Source organism: Poromitra crassiceps, assembly GCF_964638095.1.
Source record: "Poromitra crassiceps genome assembly, contig: HAP1_SCAFFOLD_1883, whole genome shotgun sequence".
Lineage (NCBI taxonomy): Eukaryota > Metazoa > Chordata > Actinopteri > Beryciformes > Melamphaidae > Poromitra > Poromitra crassiceps.
The window spans coordinates 1-20,193 of NW_028150533.1; the positions used below are offsets into that span (position 1 = coordinate 1).

A 20,193-nucleotide genomic window follows, 5' to 3' on the forward strand; every position below is an offset into this window, starting at 1 on the left:
ACCATCATTTCAAGTAGAATGATACCACCCAAGCAAGAATATTTCAAGTGTTTCAAGTGCTTTACTGAAATATTTGGACCATATAATGATAATACAATTATCTCAACCTTAAAAGGTTACATATAGGTGCCAAAAAGCCATAAAATCACAACAAAGAACAAAGAAAAACAACAACTATAATTCAAGTTTAAACAGTAAGTGTGCAGCTGTAGCATTTATTAAAAAAAAAAAAAAATGTTTTTTTTTACTTTTCAACTGAGCATGCAGACAATTAAAATAAGGGTGCAATGCATGCTTTTGCACCCCCGTAGAACCGGGCCTGCTTCCACTCACTTCCTGTATCTGTGCGGCAGAGGTTTCGCCACTGCCACGCCCATTTAGGAGACTGTTCAGACCGGAAGAGTAGCCTACAATTTCTGGAGTGGGGTGTCTCTATCTATTAAATGTCTCTGCTTTTAGTAGCCTAATATATGCTTTGTTTTAATTGCCCCTAGCTAACTTCCTGCTGTTTCAAACTGTTCCCTAGCAAGAATATTCTGTGAAAACTGTATCAGATATTATTGAGGGATATTATCAAACTATTGAGGGGATATATTATGTTCCCTATCTAAAGTGTGTTACCCAATTTGATAGGCATACCTCTGATAATGGATGTGATGCATTTTGATTTACATTACTTGTAGAATTGATCGGTGCTCTGTACGCTCGGTTGGGAATTGAGCTATGTAACATTTTGATCAGATTCATTCCACACAAGTGAATATGTTTTGTCATGATTAAAAGTAGCCTAGCATTAATTGGTCTAAATGCTGTCTCAGAGGCTCTGGAGAATACAGTGTTGGGGGAAACATTCAACACTAATTATTGGCACAGAATTAGAGATAGCTTCAGACATGCAGTGGAGGCTATTCAATCCACCAACTACTGACTTTTTTTCCTCTTGGTTCTTAATGTCGTATCTTGATTATTGAGTATCTTGATTATTGTCCAGTGGTGTGGTCTAATGCTGCAATGAACAAGCTAAGGAGACTGCAGTTGGACAAATAAAACAAATGTGTCAGCCATGCACAGCTCCTTGGCTTGTTCATTTGTAAAAAAAAAAATAGACTACTCTACTCACTTCTTATGTTTATGTGGAATATTCTTGACACTAAAGACCCCTTATCTCTGTATGAAAATGTAACTCTAAGTCATAACAGGCACACATACTCAACTAGACATGCTACTGCAGGAGGTTTTACACTTGCAGTAGTTAGAACAAATGCGATGAAAAGAACTGTCATGTTTAGAGGTATGCAGGAATGGAACACTCTTCCCACACTATTACACAAAAGAAAAGCAAAAAACATTTTAAATTCTTGGTAAAACAGCACTTATTACTGTGATAATGCTATGTATGTGTGTACGTACGTGCGTGTATATATATATATATATATATATATATACGGTATATATATATATATATATATATATATATATATATATATATATATATATATATATATATATGTGTGTATATTTATATATAGAGCATATTGAAGCATGTACTTAACTAATATATAATATATATGGTGATGGTAATAGTTATATATATAATTATATATATAAGATATGGTAATGGTAATAATATAGGTATACATAATATGTGATGTAGTTTTATGTATATTCTACACATCTGTAATGGTATGTAGGTAATTCTGATGTATGCAATATCTTGAAAGGTACAGTATGTATGTACGTAATATCTGAAATTGTACCGTTTGTACAGAATGTATTTTTGTACAGAATGTAAATTTTGTATGTGATATCTTGAAACTATGCAAGTTGTTTGACCCCAGGAAGAATAGCTGCAGCTCTGCTGTAGCTAATGGGGATCTTAAATAAAGACAAAGACAAAGACAATGTCATTTGGATTAAAGTTATAAGAGTTTTTTCCCCCCATTATTTAGCCCTGGATAACGATCCAGGTGACTGAGGATACATGACTCATATGAGTCTGGCACCACAACAAGCCGCGTTAGGAATGTAGCGGTGATGTAGAAGTGGAAAAACTGCTGTGTCTTATCTAGGTGTCTGTATCTGTCATTTAGTGGTGGTTTCCATCATGGCCTGATTTACCACACAAACCCAGTGGACCTTGCTAACTTCATTAGCCTCGAGGTTAACGGGCAGCGATAAGCATCTCCCAACTCTGACGTGGCTTTACTTTTCATTAACTCTCACTCTCCAACTGCTGTAGGCCTCAACCCTTTCAAACGTTTCCTTTGTCCGTGAATTGAAAAGAAATCCTTGGAAAATAAACGTTTTTCACAGCAGAGTTTTTCCCATTTATTTTTTACTCTGCTGTTCCCCATTGCAATCTGTAATTAATTAAATTCCCTGACTGAAGCCTGAACACACTCCTGGAATTGCCATTCAATTTATCATTTAAACACACATTCAGTAACTACAGTATTATAAAATAGAACTACAGTCTTATAAAGTAGAACTACAGTATTATAAAATAGAACTACAGTCTTATAAAGTAGAACTACAGTATTATAAAATAGAACTACAGTCTTATAAAGTAGAACTACAGTATTATAAAATAGAACAACAGTCTTATAAAGTAGAACTACAGTATTATAAAACAATTAACCTAATATTGATGCATGCACAGAGGATAGGGAATCAAAGGGAAATAAGGAATCAGTGGTGCAAAAATGTAAAGGTGAATCAATTGTTTGCGTCATCAATGTAAATCTAATGACAAATATGTTCAATAAAATGTGGTGTAGTAGCTTAATACTACAATGCAGTACAATGTGACTGAAATGCAAAAAAACGATTGGCTCATACTGTACATAGGCTAGTAGCCAACCAACAAACAGTGCCAATAACAAAATGTAAAGGCCAACATAGAAAATATACACAAACAACATTTGAAGAGGGCTGAATGAATACCGCAGCTTTCATTCAAGGTTAGATAACAAAGGCCCAGTCACATTCATATTGAGACAGATTTGAACGGTAAAGGCCTAATGAGAATAATCTGCTTTTCTACCATGCCAGCTCTACTACATGTAGTACACTGACATGCAAGTATAGCCTACCTCATACAACCTCACATCAAAAGATCTGAACTATCCCTTTAACTCAAGTCAAGTCAACACAACACATCAAGAAAACTAAATATCAGGACTTTTCAATGCAATATGCTTTTATTATAGGATACAAACTTGGTGAGAGTATCATGAGTTTCATTTCTAGAAATCAGTTTCGACTTCAATAAATTCAATCAATACAAATCCAGGAAACATAATCTAAATTCAGTCATCTGCTGGAACAAATCTCATTACGGTACTTTTAATCTAAGTCATTTACACAAACACGTGGATCTCAAATCAAGAGTTTATAAACCTGTTCAAGTCATCAAAGTAGGTCTACAAGTCACAGTACAAGTCAGAGTCAAGTTCCAATAAGTCAATTCACCAAAACCTAAGTCAAGTCTCAAGTCTTCTCTTCATGCATCAAGTCCAGGCACGTGCAGAAGGGGGTGTGGAGGGTGCCAATGCACCTGTCCTTTTGCTCCTTGATGTCCAAGTGCCCTTTTTGTCTGCGGCTGATATGAATTCCTTCCTTGTCAGGAAGGGGGGCGGGGCTAAATAACGCTCCAAAGTTAGGCTAAACTTTGACAAGGCAAAAACTGGCATCGCCATTTCCAAAGGGGTCCCTTGACCTCTCACCTCAAGATATCAGAATGAGAATGGGTTCTATGGGTACCCACAAGTCTCCCTTTACAGGCAAGCCCACTTTATGCTAATCCCATGGATTTTTATTATTATCGTTATTATTTTATTTATTTATTTTGTGTGTGTGTATATATATATATATATATATATATGAGACTCTTGTGGATTCAATTAGCCCAATTGTATTTATGTGTGATGATGTTACTCCCCATAGTAGCCATTCCATTGTAGTTTTAACTTGACCTCACTGTATAAAATTACGTATTGTGACCTCTAGGATAATCACACCCTCATGAAACTTTACAATCACAAACTAGAGACCTAGGGCATTCAGGAGATGTCTGGCATGGGGATGGCCATCATATTTCCATGATAATGTTCTAAGCCCATACTCTGAACATTCAACATTTGAATAGACGCCTAATCAAAACACAATGTTTATTATAGATGTATGACTAGAAAACCTTGACTTTGCTTTCAGATGATGTGTATACCACTTCTATGTGACATATACTGTTGACCTGCTATCTTACCCTAAATTCAACAGTCCCCCCTAAAAGAGACAAAAATTGTGTCTGTATAGGGAGGGGTGGAGTAGAAGAGGTTAAAGGAATTATTCACAAAAATATATGATTGTATTGTTTTCTTCATAGCCTATTTATATGTTGAATAAATTGATGATATGGTGGGGATAATGACTGTGTGCAAACTAAGCAAAGTAGTGCAAAAGCATTTGAACTAAGCGTTCCACTATTGTGGTACTAAAAAAAAATCACAAGTTTGGCAGGTCTGCATGTGCCCCTTTTTAACATTGAGCTGATCAAGTCAAGTCTAGTCACACGATTGAAACGCTGACTCGAGTGCAAGTCATGTGACTTGAGTCCCCACCTCTAGCTGATCATAGATAGTTCACGTAATTCGTGCGTGCTTCCTACAGTGTTATTATAGTGTTATGACATCAAATCATTCTGCGTTCCTACAGTGTTATTATAGTGTTATGACATCAAATCATTCTGAGTTCCTACAGTGTTATTATAGTGTTATAACATCAAATGAGCAGCTATGAGCTATGAGCAGTTATTAGTTGACACATGACTCAGACGAGCTGTAGCTCTTTCTAAAAATGGCTTCAGTTCCTTCTTCATGCAGACCATCCTGCACTCCTCTCTCTCCCGTCAGCATGGACTGCTAAAACTCAAGGTCCCAACCGGACTCTTCATCAGGAGGGTCCTCCGTGTCCTCAGGGAAGTAGTCAAAGTTGCTGCTGTCCAACGGCCCTTCCACCTGACCAAACAATACAGGAAGTTTGTTATTTTCTCTTCTTTATATAGAGAGGCAAAGTGAACGTCACTTCCTGCTTCAGCACTGTACCAGAGATTTTCTTACGCAATTTATTTTCCCATAGACATTTCGTAAAATGCGTATAAAAATAGTTTTACTTGGTCAAACCAAATGGTTCAGGTATATTTAGAATCGGGAGAGACCATAGAACATTTCACTTGGACCAAAACTTTAAAAAACATAGAAAAAATATTTTCTTCCAACCCGCATTTTTTTAACGTTTTGGTCCGAGTGAAATGTTATGCGGTTTTTATTAACATTTTTATTTTAAATAAAAAGGATACAACACAACAACCACATAAAACAAGCAACAACAACAACAAAAGGGAAGCGAGCGGAAACAGCGTCTCTCCTGTTTCTAAATATATCTGTACCGTTTGATTTGAACAAGTAAAACTATTTTTTATACACATTTTACGAAATGTCTATGGGAAAATAAATAGCGGATGAAAATCTCTGGTACGGTGCTGAAGCAGGAAGTGACGTAAAGGGATTGTGTGAAGTCAACACATTGGTCAAATACGTTTGGTTTGGTTGCGACGCCTTGGCGTCACTTTAACGCATGGGGGGGCCCTTCTTTGTAATTTTCTCAACGCCACCGTGTAAATTCCTCCACCGTTCATTTGAAAATTTAAAAAATTTCACATGTTGGTTATGGTTGTTAGGCAAAACAACTTGGGCAAATAATAAGGTTAAGGTTATGGTTGCTTAAATAACAAAAACGTAAGAGACGTAAGGGATCCTGACCAAACATCAGTATTTGTTGATGTTGGGAGTGAGAGCGCGTTGTGTCATGTGTGTGCGTGTGTGCGTGTGTGTGTGTGTGTAACAATGATTGTAGGATACCCACCGTGGGCGTGAATGGAGAGTCTATGGTTCCATTGCGGAGGCCATCCCAATTAAAACCCTCAAACCACCTGAAGGACAAGGACATACATGTTACCATGACGACATGTTACCATGACGACATGCTCATCTCCCACTGAAAGCAGCATTCATGGTGAGAGTGAAATCTTAGAAAGGGGAGGGGAAAAAAACCATCCAGCTAGTTTAGTGATCATGAAACATCCGTTACTGTCTCACTTGTGTTTCTCGATGTCCTTGACGCCATTTTTCTTGTTGCCGAGTCTCTCTGAGGGATTGTCCCTGAACACACACGCACGCACGCACGCACGCACGCACGCACGCACGCACGCACGCACGCACGCACGCACGCACACACACACACACACACACACACACACACACACACACACATTAACAATGATTTATGTCCACACAGAAGAAAACATTGCAAAGAGACCTATATTTAAGTTGCGATATGGTACATTCACAAAATCATGGAGCAGTGGCATAGGTCTTCACAATACAAAACATAGTAGGCTACTCAGTTCTCAGGGGTATAAGTAGCAGTCTCTCCATAGCTCCATAGTGTCTCCGCAGCTGCCAATGATAGCAGACAGCACAGTGCTTTGCAAGCCATTTAGTCCCCTTTTTGGGGATGCCAAATTGTTGAAGCCCTCTTATGACCAATGTGAGTCCTAGAATACCAAATATGAAAACAAGAAGTCAGCACTTATAAGCTAGCTGTGACATGGTATTTAGGAGTGGCTTCCTCACACGCACGCACGCACGCACACACACACACACACACACACACACACACACACACACACACACACACACACACACACCACAAAGTAATTCAATTCATACACACAGCAGAGTGCAAATGGTTTGCAAAGATTGTTGAGACCACGTCCTCTCTTTTTACTTTATGCATCAAGCAACGGTACACGGACAACCTGCAGAGACGTTTGATGAGGTTAGCAGCACTCTTGGTGATCTTCTTGGGAAACTCGACCATGTCGATGCCCCTCAGGATGATGTTGTAGGTCTTCATGGGATCAGAGCCTGAGAATGGAGGACTGGAGGCAGGAAAGTGAATGCCAAAGACCAGGATGTGTCTACCCAACCCCCCCCTCCCCACACCCACACACACACACCCTGAGTGAACTTAGCTATACCTCCTCACACCGAAATGACAAGATGAGTAAATTTCCAATGACGCCCAAAACAATATGAGCAGGTGATACGCCTCCCACAGTTCATTTTAAACCCATCATATCAGTTCATTTGAAAAACAGCTTGGTTACATTTAGGCAACTAAAAGAACTTTGTTAAGGTTAGGGTTATGGTTTGGCTTTACGGTTAAAGACAGAACACGTCGCCGGGTCACGAACCCGCCTCTCTCGCTTGAAAGATGATGCGTGTCATCGAGCTATTTTAATATCAGACTGCTGTTACGTTAAACACCACCAGAGGTCTACTTCCTGGTTACAGCTCCCGACTCTGGCGTATGCACTGCACGCATGCACTTCAAACGACCGCAACAGGTCGCATTCGTAAACATCGGTCATTTTAACCCACTTGAAAAACGACAACCAATGTTGTTGTTTTCCTCGTGAGGACAGCCAGGAATTTAGACTTGGACCCGGGTCCACAAAACGTTTTGGGTTCTACGATGCGAGAAACACTGTCATGCATGGTATTAAAACTTTTATACCTGATGCAGCATTTGTGCGTATATCCCTCATTTGTGGGCGTATCCCTTTAAGACCGCAAACCGCGTCTTAAAGGGATACACACACAAATGCTGCATCAGGTATCAATGGTATTAAATTGTGTGCTGCAGTACCTGCCACTCAGCAGCTCATAGATAAGGATTCCCAAGGACCAGCAGTCAGCCGAGCTGTCGTGGCCCTTGTTCAGGATGATCTCGGGGGCCACGTACTCTGGAGTCCCGCAGAATGTCCATGTCTTCTTACCCAAACCCACCTTCTTAGCAAAGCCAAAGTCCACCTGGGGAGGACACACACATCACCACAGCTGGAAATCCCCGCAAAAGCATGCAGTTGATGCCAGAGTGTTTACAGGAGAACTCCACCCAAAAACGACAGATTTATTTTGAACATGATCTCACACATATCTGAAAACTGTAAACAGTTCTGCAGGCATTCACTTAGTTTGATGGATGATTTGACCAGTGATGTCAATCACAAATGACATCACTGGTCAAATCAGCTGGTATCACTGCACGGGTCACTGCACGCTGAACATTAATGTACTTAGTAAAAGAAACTGAGTAAAGAAATGACTATTACAGTCATTTCTCCTGCTTCATAACTTCTAATTCTTGGGGCCGTCGCAGTCTCAGGACTCTCCCTCCACATCATCACATTCACTCCCACAGCACTGGCCAGAGTGGAGGTGAAGTCAGCAGTATAGAGACCACAGAGAGACTGGAGGCAGAGGGAACAGAGGCCCTCCACCTGTTCAACAGAGGGCACAGACCAGTGCTAGAGGGCGAGGAGGATGAGTCGGCGGTGTGCTGTTAGAAAGGTTCCAGTCATTGTGGAGCACCGATGATGTCATGGACCTTCTGACATCATCAGTGAGGTCATAGAGCACTGGTGGTGTCATGGACCTTCTGACATAATCAGTGATGTCACAAGGCACTGATGACGTCATGGACCTTCTGACATCATCAGTGAGGTCATAGAGCACTGGTGGTGTCATGGACCTTCTGACAGGACCTTCAGACATCAGTGAGGTCATAGAGCATTGATGGTGTCATGGACCTTCTGACATAATCCGTCATACAAAGCACTGATGATGCAAAATCTTGTGAATACATAGCAAGGGAATTGTGGATAGTCTGCAACATTTAATAAGAGATGTTTTCAGATGAAGAGGAGCTGAGCACCAGTCCTTCTGTTCAGCCAATTGACTCTGACCATGGCTGCTCTGTCTCCTTTGAGCTACAGGATGAGTATGAGGAGCTCCTCCGCTACACTGTGGTCACACCCAGGTTTGAGGCACATACCAGCTTTCACTTGCCACTGCTGAGAACCTCACATCTGTCTGCAGCAGGCTGGAGCTCCCAGGGAAATGATGAAGCAAAATCACAGTCTCTAGCAGCTGACAATGCGAGGCATTCTTCCAGCAGGGGTGCGAGATCAACACAGGCCTCCCCCTTGATCGTCAAACCCCACACACACTCAAGATCCTCTCATGTTGAGATGGCAGGTCAGTCATCAGATGCTCCTTCAGACAGGTTGCAGATGGCGGCGGAGAGCGTCAGACAGAACAGTCCCGACCCCCTGGTAGCCACTGCAACAGAGAACATAGATAAGATGGAGAACATCCTGGACATGTGGAGCCACAACCTCAAGTCCGGTGTGCTGATGGAGCTGAGGAAGTGGAAGCTGGCCGTCATGGAGCAACACAGCTCGGAGTTGAGGAAGGAGAGGGAGAAGCATGCGGCGCAGACAACTGGCCTCAAGGCACAAGTAGGCAGCCTGGAGGAGCTGCTGCACACCTACGAGACCTCCAACCAGAGGAAAGATGAGGTGATCGTGAACCTGAGCCAGGTCCTGGACAGACAAAGAGAGAAGCTTGAGAAGGTGAGGGCCCTCTCTCACTGGAGACATCAGCACATCGATGCCAAAGAGGAGGCCCACGCCGCTCGGACGGCTCAACAGCACTACAACCTGCGGCTGAAGAAGAAAGTGTGGTTAGGATGGCACTCTCTGATCGAGAGACACTGGAAGGACAAGGTGGAGCGGGCTTGTCGCACCAGGGCCGAGGAGGTCTGCGTTCGCCTGGCTGCACAGCATGAGACCAAGCTGGCCGAGCACTACGAGGCTATGGAGAAGGCCCAGGCTGAGATCCACAGACTGCAAGTTGAGCGAGAGCGCTACGAGGAATCTATGAAGAAAGCCTTCATGCGGGGTGTGTGTGCCCTCAACCTGGAGGCTCTCAACATGTTCAACAGCACAGAGGGACGGCCGGACCAACATGCTGCTCATGATCAGCGTGATGCTCTTCCTCCCCGAGATGCTCTCAACAGGTTCAACAGCACAGAGGTACGGCCGGACCAACATGCTGCTCATGATCAGCGTGATGCTCTTCCTCCTCGAGATGAGTCTGGCTCTGACCCTCCCTCCCACAGTGAAGCTGAGGAGACGGTGTGCTCCAGTGTTGCGGTGTCCAGGGCGGAAGTGCTGCCCTCCACTACAGTTGTCCACAGCTCCCTCCCAGTAGGGGGCACTGCGAGCACCCACAAACAGGTAAGTGGGCATGTCGTGACAGCCAGTCAACAAAAACCCTCAAAGGCGGTAACGGTTCGCATCACTGCATGCCCCAATGTTGGTAAGACGACACGCGGCAACCTCCAGGTGATGGGTGTGCCTCCGCCCATTGGCTCTGTCATCGTTGAACGCCATCCTCCAGTTCATCGAATTGTTACACACCTACACTAGATTTGAGCGTTCACTAAGACAACTTGGGCAGCTATTCAGGGGGTTGTGTTCAGAATATGATGGCACTGTTTTCAAATGAATTTTATTTGACATTCTGGAATGAAGTCGTCCTTGACCTTTGCATTTTGATTATGATTATTTTGTTTACATTTGAGCTCAGTTTGAAAGACGCAATTGTTTCTTAATTTTGCCTTTAAAGGGATCATCTGGGAGCTTTTCTTGATTTCGGACCTTTTGGTGAAGTGCTCATTGATTTATTGTTTTGCGCTGCATTTCCTAGCGATCACTTTGCTGCAGTGCCATCAGTCCTTTGCCATTGCTACACTGACAGCAGCTCCCAAAACAAACAAACAAACTGCCCCACTGAGACTAAAACACTGCGACTGCAAAAAACAGAACACAATTTTCTATAAACAAGCGCAAATTCGCTATTATGCCAGGCTATTATGCCATGTTATTACTATTATTACGCTATTATGCCATGTTACCGATGACATAACTGATGATGTCATCCATCATCTGGCTGCCTGGCATTTAAATGCCAGGCAGCTGGCTGCCGGCCACTGATGACATCATTTTGTCCTCAGGGTTGTGAGTCAGTCAGCCTTCTGTGGGATGCCACTTGAGCAATTGTGATGTCATCAGTGAGTGATGTCATCAGTGATGTCACTCGAGCATTTAGCCAGCTTCCTCCTGACCTTTGAGGATTGTCACTCATCTTCCTTCCTTCCTTCCTTCCTTCCTTCCTTCAGACATAGCCAGATGTATGCTGACTGGTACGAACAGACACATGCAGCTGACGGTCAAGCGAAGCCATGTCCACCGCAGAGCCCACCACCATGCCCACTGAAACCAAGGCCGCCACTCCAGAGGAAAACAGGCCAGTCTGGGCATCAGTCACCACCAGTAAGAACCACACTCCCAGCGGGGCAAAATATGTAATGGGGGGGGGATCAAAATTGTGGAAAATCTAGTTTGGCAAAAATACTCTTAATTCTACACGCTAGACAGTTCTGGACCAAAATGTAAGAGAGGGCTGTTATTTTTTTATTATTATTATTTTTTTTTAGACCTGAGTTAGAAGGGCACTGTTTTTTTTATTTTATTAAACTCGCTTAAAAAAATTAAGCGAGTTCCACCTGTCGCTTGGCTGGAAGCCTCTGAAGGCTATTTACATTATGAAAGAAAGGGTTCCCATCTATCAGTAAATTTTCCAACAGCACCTTTTAGTGAGAACTTAATTTTTTTCTAGTTTAAGGAAACTCATCATGTCCTCTAACCATGAAGCTGCTGTTGGGGGACCAGGTGATTTCCAAGCTACTAAAAGATTCTCCTTCGTGCGAGGAGGGAGGAAAAGGAGATTATGTCTAGGTGTTGGTGGTGCGCACATTTAAAGTAATACGCAGGGACGCCAAAAATAGCAATCAGGGGACACGGCTGCAGCTCGATTCCTAAGATGTCGGATAGGGTTTTAAAGAATCTGTTCCAAAATGAACATAAATTGGGACAGAAATAGAACATAATGACTAAGGTTGGCAGGGGCGTGGCTACATCTGTTATCTACATTGGGATAGATTTCTGACAGTCTGGCTTTAGAATAATGGAGCTGGTGCAGCACCTTGAATTGTATGAAGGGCACAGTTTGAACCATTCTACGCCAGTTTAGGAACTGTACAGTAGCTCTTATGGTCGCTACAGATCCGTTCATGCAAAATCCTGTGTAAGTAAATGGAGCAAGAATGAAAATGAATGTGTTCGCCCTCTGCCTGGTCGCAGAGGTCAAATCTGAAATGCCTCAATGTCTGAAATTAAACTTCATGGTTTATAGAAACACTGGAGAAAGTTTCATGCTTTAGTCTTAAAATGCAAATACCTTCCCATACGAGTTTATATTCTCCACTAATCTCACGTGAGATATATAATTTGACTGAAACTGGTCGTCTTGTAGTGCATATTGAGTAGAATTTATGCTTTTAACCAAGCCTTTTATTTACCGCTCACTGTCTGCACCACATGCACAGTGTTCATACCAGCTTCCTGTCTGCAGCACATGCACAGTGTTCATACCAGCTTCCTGTCTGCAGCACATACACAGTGTTCATACCAGCTTCCTGTCTGCAGCACATGCACAGTGTTCATACCAGCTTCCTGTCTGCAGCACATACACAGTGTTCATACCAGCTTCCTGTCTGCAGCACATGCACAGTGTTCATACCAGCTTCCTGTCTGCAGCACATGCACAGTGTTCATACCAGCTTCCTGTCTGCAGCACATGCACAGTGTTCATACCAGCTTCCTGTCTGCAGCACATGCATTGCACAGTGTTCATACCAGCTTCCTGTCTGCAGCACATGCACAGTGTTCATACAGCTTCCTGTCTGCAGCACATGCACAGTGTTCATACCAGCTTCCTGTCTGCAGCACATGCACAGTGTTCATACCAGCTTCCTGTCTGCAGCACATGCACAGTGTTCATACCAGCTTCCTGTCTGCAGCACATGCACAGTGTTCATACCAGCTTCCTGTCTGCAGCACATGCACAGTGTTCATACCAGCTTCCTGTCTGCAGCACATACACAGTGTTCATACCAGCTTCCTGTCTGCAGCACATACAGTGTTCATACCAGCTTCCTGTCTGCAGCACATACACAGTGTTCATACCAGCTTCCTGTCTGCAGCACATGCATTGCACAGTGTTCATACCAGCTTCCTGTCTGCAGCACATGCATAGCACAGTGTTCATACCAGCTTCCTGTCTGCAGCACATGCACAGTGTTCATACAGCTTCCTGTCTGCAGCACATGCACAGTGTTCATACCAGCTTCCTGTCTGCAGCACATGCACAGTGTTCATACCAGCTTCCTGTCTGCAGCACATACACAGTGTTCATACCAGCTTCCTGTCTGCAGCACATGCATAGCACAGTGTTCATACCAGCTTCCTGTCTGCAGCACATGCACAGTGTTCATACCAGCTTCCTGTCTGCAGCACATGCATAGCACAGTGTTCATACCAGCTTCCTGTCTGCAGCACATGCACAGTGTTCATACCAGCTTCCTGTTTGCAGCACATACAGTGTTCATACCAGCTTCCTGTCTGCAGCACATGCATAGCACAGTGTTCATACCAGCTTCCTGTCTGCAGCACATGCACAGTGTTCATACCAGCTTCCTGTCTGCAGCACATGCATAGCACAGTGTTCATACCAGCTTCCTGTCTGCAGCACATGCACAGTGTTCATACCAGCTTCCTGTCTGCAGCACATACAGTGTTCATACCAGCTTCCTGTCTGCAGCACATGCACAGTAGTCTCTTAAAACAGACTGTCTTATCTACATCCGGCAGATGCAGCTATATACAGTCTGTACTTCGTGGGGGAGAATCATGCACCAAACGGAAGAGGAAGTTGAAAGGCGGGACTTCCGCTCATTCGTCCAATCAGAATTTAACATTAGCTAACTAGCTGTATACTGCTGTAGCTATCGTTAGCTAACGCTGATTAGTAAGACGAACGATAAGCTCAGTAACGTTAGCAACTTACCTCATCACTTTCGTTTAACTCTGGAATAAGTGCACGTCTTGCACGAGGTTCCTCCAAGCCGCGGATACATCGTTTACGTCTATCAGGGTCTTATTTCACCGGTTTCGTCGGCGTAGCTTCCATGGTAATTCTAAAGCACTGCTAGCATTAGCAACCTGCATCGGTTTAAGTTTCCGGGGGGAACATATTTTTCGTGGACACGCGTGTCGTGATTGGTCAGATTCCGTCGAACTTCCTTCCGGTCTGAAGGTTTTTTTCACTACTTCCTTGTGCATGTTCTGGGGGTCTAACGTACAGACGGTATGGCGAGAGCATTTGAAAATTGCGGAAGCCAACTCGTCTGTTCTAAGAGACTACATGCACAGTGTTCATACCAGCTTCCTGTCTGCAGCACATACACAGTGTTCATACCAGCTTCCTGTCTGCAGCACATGCACAGTGTTCATACCAGCTTCCTGTCTGCAGCACATGCACAGTGTTTATACCAGCTTCCTGTCTGCAGCACATGCACAGTGTTCATACAGCTTCCTGTCTGCAGCACATACACAGTGTTCATACCAGCTTCCTGTCTGCAGCACATGCATAGCACAGTGTTCATACCAGCTTCCTGTCTGCAGCACATGCACAGTGTTCATACCAGCTTCCTGTCTGCAGCACATGCATAGCACAGTGTTCATACCAGCTTCCTGTCTGCAGCACATGCACAGTGTTCATACCAGCTTCCTGTCTGCAGCACATGCACAGTGTTCATACCAGCTTCCTGTCTGCAGCACATGCACAGTGTTCATACCAGCTTCCTGTCTGCAGCACATACACAGTGTTCATACCAGCTTCCTGTCTGCAGCACATGCACAGTGTTCATACCAGCTTCCTGTCTGCAGCACATGCACAGTGTTCATACCAGCTTGGCGTATCCCCGCTGGTCCAGTATGATGTTCTCCGGTTTGAGATCTCTATAGATGATTCCTCTACTGTGAAGGAAGGCCAGCGCCTCGATAACACAGCCCGTGTAGAAGCGAGTGCTGCTGTCGTCAAAAGAACCCCTGGAACAGAGGCAAATTGTCAAAGGGCGTTGCTGATGATTTCACACGCACACGCGCACGCACGCACGCACGCACGCACGCACGCACGCACGCACGCACGCACGCACGCACGCACACACACACACACACACACACACACACACACACACACACACACACACACACACACACACACACACACACACACACACACACACACCTGTCTCTCAGCAGTGTCCACAGTTCTCCTCCCAGGCAGGCCTCAAGCAGCATATAGAGATATTTGGAGTCTCTGAAAGTGCGATACAGCCTGCAGACATGACATAGGCATGGTTTTAATGAAATTCTAACGTCATCTATGGAGACTTCTCTGCCCACTGGAAATGAGAAATTGAAACTTGTGAAATTCTCTAGACAGCAGCAGAGATGCTGATTCACTAACGTTAGATCTTCTATTGTTCTCTGTTTGGTTTCCTTTGCTACAGTATAAAGCATCACAGAGTGCTTTTTTGTAGCATTCCACCGGTCAAAAACAAGGACAGCCCGGGTTGAGTCGGGGTTGAGTCGTGCTACTTCTAGTACCACATCTGTCGAGGTTCCAGGGCTGTGGAACCGGTACCATACGGTGATGTGAAAACACTGCAGACGACTGATTGTTCAGGCAGAATCGTGTTTACTGTGTCTCTGGATACTGTCAATGCTGGATACCAGTTTAGTGGGGCTTACCTTCTCTTCTGTTATTTCCATCAGTCTTTGTGTGTTGCTGCCTTCAGCTCTGGTGAAATAAAATCGACCTCCTTGCTCAGCCTTAACATGACGGTGGTTTTCAATTGTTTTGAGAGAGAAAAGTCCGCTGCTCGGGAAGCCCTTGTATAGGCTACGGCTCCACTAGGCCCGGAGCCGCGGGTTTTCCTGTCGAGTGGCCGGGCTGCTGGCTTTTCTTCTCCCTGTAGCGTAACCCCCGTCCCCCCGCGCAGCGCAGGCATGTAAATAACAACAAAGAAATATCCAATCTCCTAGCCGATGGTCTTTTGCTCATGTAGGTCATATTGCGGCACCAGTATTTCATAACCAGTTTAAAATTTCTGTGTAGGGATTACATTTTAACATTATACATGTATGGCCCCGTTCCTTTTATAGCCTACTTCCTGGTATGGTATACAACCAAGGGATTTCATCCGCCATTCATTTTCCATCTACAGTTTGTTAAAAGTTCCGTGTGTTCATTTGAATGTTATACAAATGGAGGGCGGAGGGCAGATATGCGGTCGCTATGATGACCAGTTGTGGGCGGAGGGCAGATATTGTGGTGGAATTTCAATATTCAGTGTCGCTATGATGACCAGTTGTGGGCGGAGGTGGGCGGGGGGGCAGATATGCGGTCGCTATGACGACCAGTTGTGGGCGGGGGGGGGGGGAGCAGATTGAGCAGCGGTGGAAGCAGGCACTCCTTCGGGGTCGAGACGAGTAAAGCCAAGTTGAGACGAGCCGTACTGTGCTGTACCATGTGGTGGAAATGAGCCATTACAGGATTTCGAGAGAGGCCTGGCTTAATTCGTGGCAGCGGCAGCTGCCTCGGCAGTTTACAGACCTGCCGTGGCAGGTCAGTTGCTGCCACTGACCTGTAGGGGCGCTGTTTCCCGACCTGCCGTGGCAGGTTTGTAGGGGCGCTGTTTCCCGACCTGCCGTGGCAGGTCAGTTGCTGCCACTGACCACAACCTTGAAATATGCCGCTCCCACAACGGCTATATTCAGATATTCAGATACAAAACTGCACAGTATGCATGCAGCAACGTTGAATATAGCCTATTGTGTGTCCAGATTCAACGATTTTTGCTACATCGAAAGAAAAAAAATATGACCGGGTCGGCCCGCTTCGCAGTCTTGTGTCTTAACCATTACGCTACGGATTTAGTTACAAATAATACGGATTTGGTCATATATAGAGACACTTAACATTGAGAACTTGGCATTTTGATATGACGGTCCCTAATGGAAGTTGCAGGCTAGCTGCCTCGCTGATTTCAACCAGCGATGAGACAGGTATATTTATATCATTTACGATAATGTAGGGGCACTGTTTACCGACCTGCCGCGGAAGGTCAGTTGCTGCCACTGACCTGTAGGGGCGCTGTTTCCCGACCTGCCGTGGCAGGTTTGTAGGGGCGCTGTTTCCCGACCTGCCGTGGCAGGTCAGTTGCTGCCACTGACCACAACCTTGAAATATGCCTAAATAGCATATTCTGCTATTTAGAATTTATTTGGGTCCCTCACCGGATCCAGAAAATAAAAAATAAAATAACAGTTTAGGGGAAAGTCAGTGATTCTGGTGGTTAGAGTAGCCTACATCTGTTGGATCTAATGTTGTATTGCAACAACATTCAAGGGAATTTACATTGTAAAAAGCACATGGCTAATGTGTGTGTGTGTGTGTGTGTGTATGTGTGTGTGTGTGTGTGTGTGTGTGTGTGTGTGTGTGTGTGTGTCTGCCCCTGCTGCTCAGCCTCCTCCTCTTCCTTTTTTTGTTTTACCAGTTTCAGTGGTGTTTGTGTCACCTGATGAATGTTAGTCCAATATTCAGTCTTTATTTTTTTATTTTTTTTTAGCTCTGTTTCATTTGTGTCCACCAACTCCAGAGGGAAATATGTGTTTCTTTAATGTTAAATGTCACCTTTAGCCACTGTTTCCTGCCGCGGCAGGTCGGGAAAGAGCGCCCCTACAGGTCAGTGGCAGCAACTGACCTGCCGCGGCAGGTCGGTAAACAGCGCCCCTACATTATCGTAAATGATATAAATATACCTGTCTCATCGCTGGTTGAAATCAGCGAGGCAGCTAGCCTGCAACTTCCATTAGGGACCTTCATATCAAAATGCCAAGTTCTCAATGTTAAGTATCTCTATATATGACCAAATCCATATTATTTGTAACTAAATCCGTAGCGTAATGGTTAAGATACAGGACTGCGAAGCGGGCGCCGCCCGACCCGGTCATATTTTTTTTCTTTCGATGTAGCAAAAATCGTTGAATCTGGACACACAATAGGCTATATTCAACGTTGCTGCATGCATACTGTGCAGTTTTGTATCTGAATATCTGAATATAGCCGTTGTGGGAGCGGCATATTTCAAGGTTGTGGTCAGTGGCAGCAACTGACCTGCCACGGCAGGTCGGGAAACAGTGCCCCTACAAACCTGCCACGGCAGGTCGGGAAACAGCGCCCCTACAGGTCAGTGGCAGCAACTGACCTGCCGCGGCAGGTCTGTAAACTGCCGAGGCAGCTGCCGCTGCCACAAATTGAGCCAGGCCCTACTGATTTCTGGAGTCCAAAGTTTTTGGATAGGTTAGGTTAGGTTAGACCACCCAAATCTGTGTTTTTATGTTACTGTACATCCCAGAACATGGTGCTAATGGCGTTAGCATTGTCCATCCACATACTGTTTAACGTGCACATTGCACATGCAACATTACTAATCTGATTAATATGACTGGGCCCCTGATTGGGCTGGGCTGTTATGGAGGTCCAACGCAAACCTGTGAACTGAGAACAATACCTGTTCTCTGACCTAGGTCAGAGAACGGGGAAGAGCAGGCAAGTCTTAGTCTGACCTGACGGTGAAAGGACTATGAGCCTCCATCATGATGCGCCGCTCGGACAAGATATGGCCCTGCTGGCTGGTGTCCAAGATGTGATGTTTCTTCAACACTTTCATGGCGAATGACTGACTGGGGTCACTCTTCAGATGCACCTGGACACACACACACACACACACACAGACCCACACACACACACACACATGCACACACACACACACACACACAGGCACACACACACACACACACACACACACACATACACACACACACACACACACACACACACACACACACACACACACACACACACACACACACACACACACACACAGGCACACACACACAGGCACACACACACACACACACGCACGGACACACACACACACACACGCACGCACGCACGCACACACACACACACACACACACACACACACACACACACACACACATTATGCATTGGCATCATGTCTCCCTATGTGATCAGTTGCTGCAGCAGCTTTTCCTTGTATCCACTCACCAGTTCTACACGACTGAATCCTCCCACCCCCAGAGTGCAGAGCACATTGAAATCACCAAGCGTCACGCTGGAGAAGAAAACAGCCTCTGCCTCCAGTCTACAGAGAAAACAAGCAAATAGTAAACATGTTGCCCCCCCGTAGTTCCACCCGTGGGTCAGTACTAGGGATGGGCATCGAATTTCGAATTTTCGAATAATCGTTGTTATTATCAAGGTCGACTTTTATTATTGAAATTCGAAATTCGTTTATTGAATTTTTTTTTCTTTTTTTTTTTTTGTGAGTGAAATGTTGCATTGTCTCTCCTGATTCTAAGAATAGTCGAATCGCTTGGTTTGAGCAAGTAAAACAATTTTTATAAGCAACCTCTCCCTCTTCATGGGATTTCATCCGCCATTAATTTTTCCATAAACCTTGCTTAACACGTTCACTGCCAATGACGTGTTTTTACGTCAAACAAAATCCAACGGTTGACTGCCAATGACGTGTTTTTACGTCAAAAAAATGTTTTTTTTTTTTTTGACCGTGGGATGTGCATCTAACCCTTCTACATCTCTTATATAAATATTGAAGCCCCCGAACGTGTACAACCCATTCCACCGACCCACTAAGTGGCGACAGTGCTCTCCTGACTAGAGGAAGGCAAGCAAAAAGCAGTGTGAGGAAGCCATTCTCATGAAAATGGATTGGCGAAAACGCTTTCGTTTTTGCGCTGATTGCTGGCGGTGCGGGATTGCAAATTTGCATAATAGATTACGGGTGGAACACACTTTGAAACACGCAGCATAAATATGACCAGAATCGCAAAAGCTTCATCAAAGCTCTCAACCGAAACTCCAAGAAACGAGCGAGCCCATCCAAACTTGCACAGCGGCTGCCAGCAGACAGGCACAGTAGCAGCAAAGCAGTGAGCCTGGTGACGCGAGGTTACAGCAGCAACAGAAACGAGCTTGTGACACGCCCGCTGCAGCCAAGAAGAACACACACGGAGGGAGGAGTTTGAAGGAGAGGGGTGTTTCCTGCTGTTATGGAGGAAATTACTGTTCAAAACTATTGTTTAGATGTCTGACGTCTTACTGATGCCAAAAATGAATGGTTAAAGTGACTGTTCTATCGAATTTCACA

The 20,193-nt window shown here is 44.6% G+C and overlaps 2 protein-coding genes across 2 annotated transcripts; one reads left to right on the plus strand and one right to left on the minus strand.

Moving 5' to 3' along the window:
• Nucleotides 1-4,919: 4,919 nt before the first annotated feature.
• Nucleotides 4,920-19,160, minus strand: LOC310772073 (cGMP-dependent protein kinase 1-like; the record flags this gene model as incomplete). Its single annotated transcript, XM_083664541.1, has 9 exons — nucleotides 19,071-19,160; nucleotides 18,566-18,705; nucleotides 15,180-15,269; nucleotides 14,839-14,980; nucleotides 7,771-7,934; nucleotides 6,878-7,000; nucleotides 6,156-6,218; nucleotides 5,923-5,989; nucleotides 4,920-5,015 (listed from the first exon to the last, which is right to left on the minus strand). Exons 2-9 carry the CDS (start codon nucleotides 18,667-18,669, stop codon nucleotides 4,920-4,922), a joined length of 849 nt encoding a protein of 282 aa, XP_083520667.1. The 5' UTR covers nucleotides 18,670-18,705; nucleotides 19,071-19,160.
• LOC310772074 (centrosomal protein POC5-like) lies at nucleotides 8,810-10,396 on the plus strand (the record flags this gene model as incomplete). Its single annotated transcript, XM_083664542.1, has 1 exon — nucleotides 8,810-10,396. One exon carries the CDS (start codon nucleotides 8,810-8,812, stop codon nucleotides 10,394-10,396), a length of 1,587 nt encoding a protein of 528 aa, XP_083520668.1.
• Nucleotides 19,161-20,193: the final 1,033 nt, after the last annotated feature.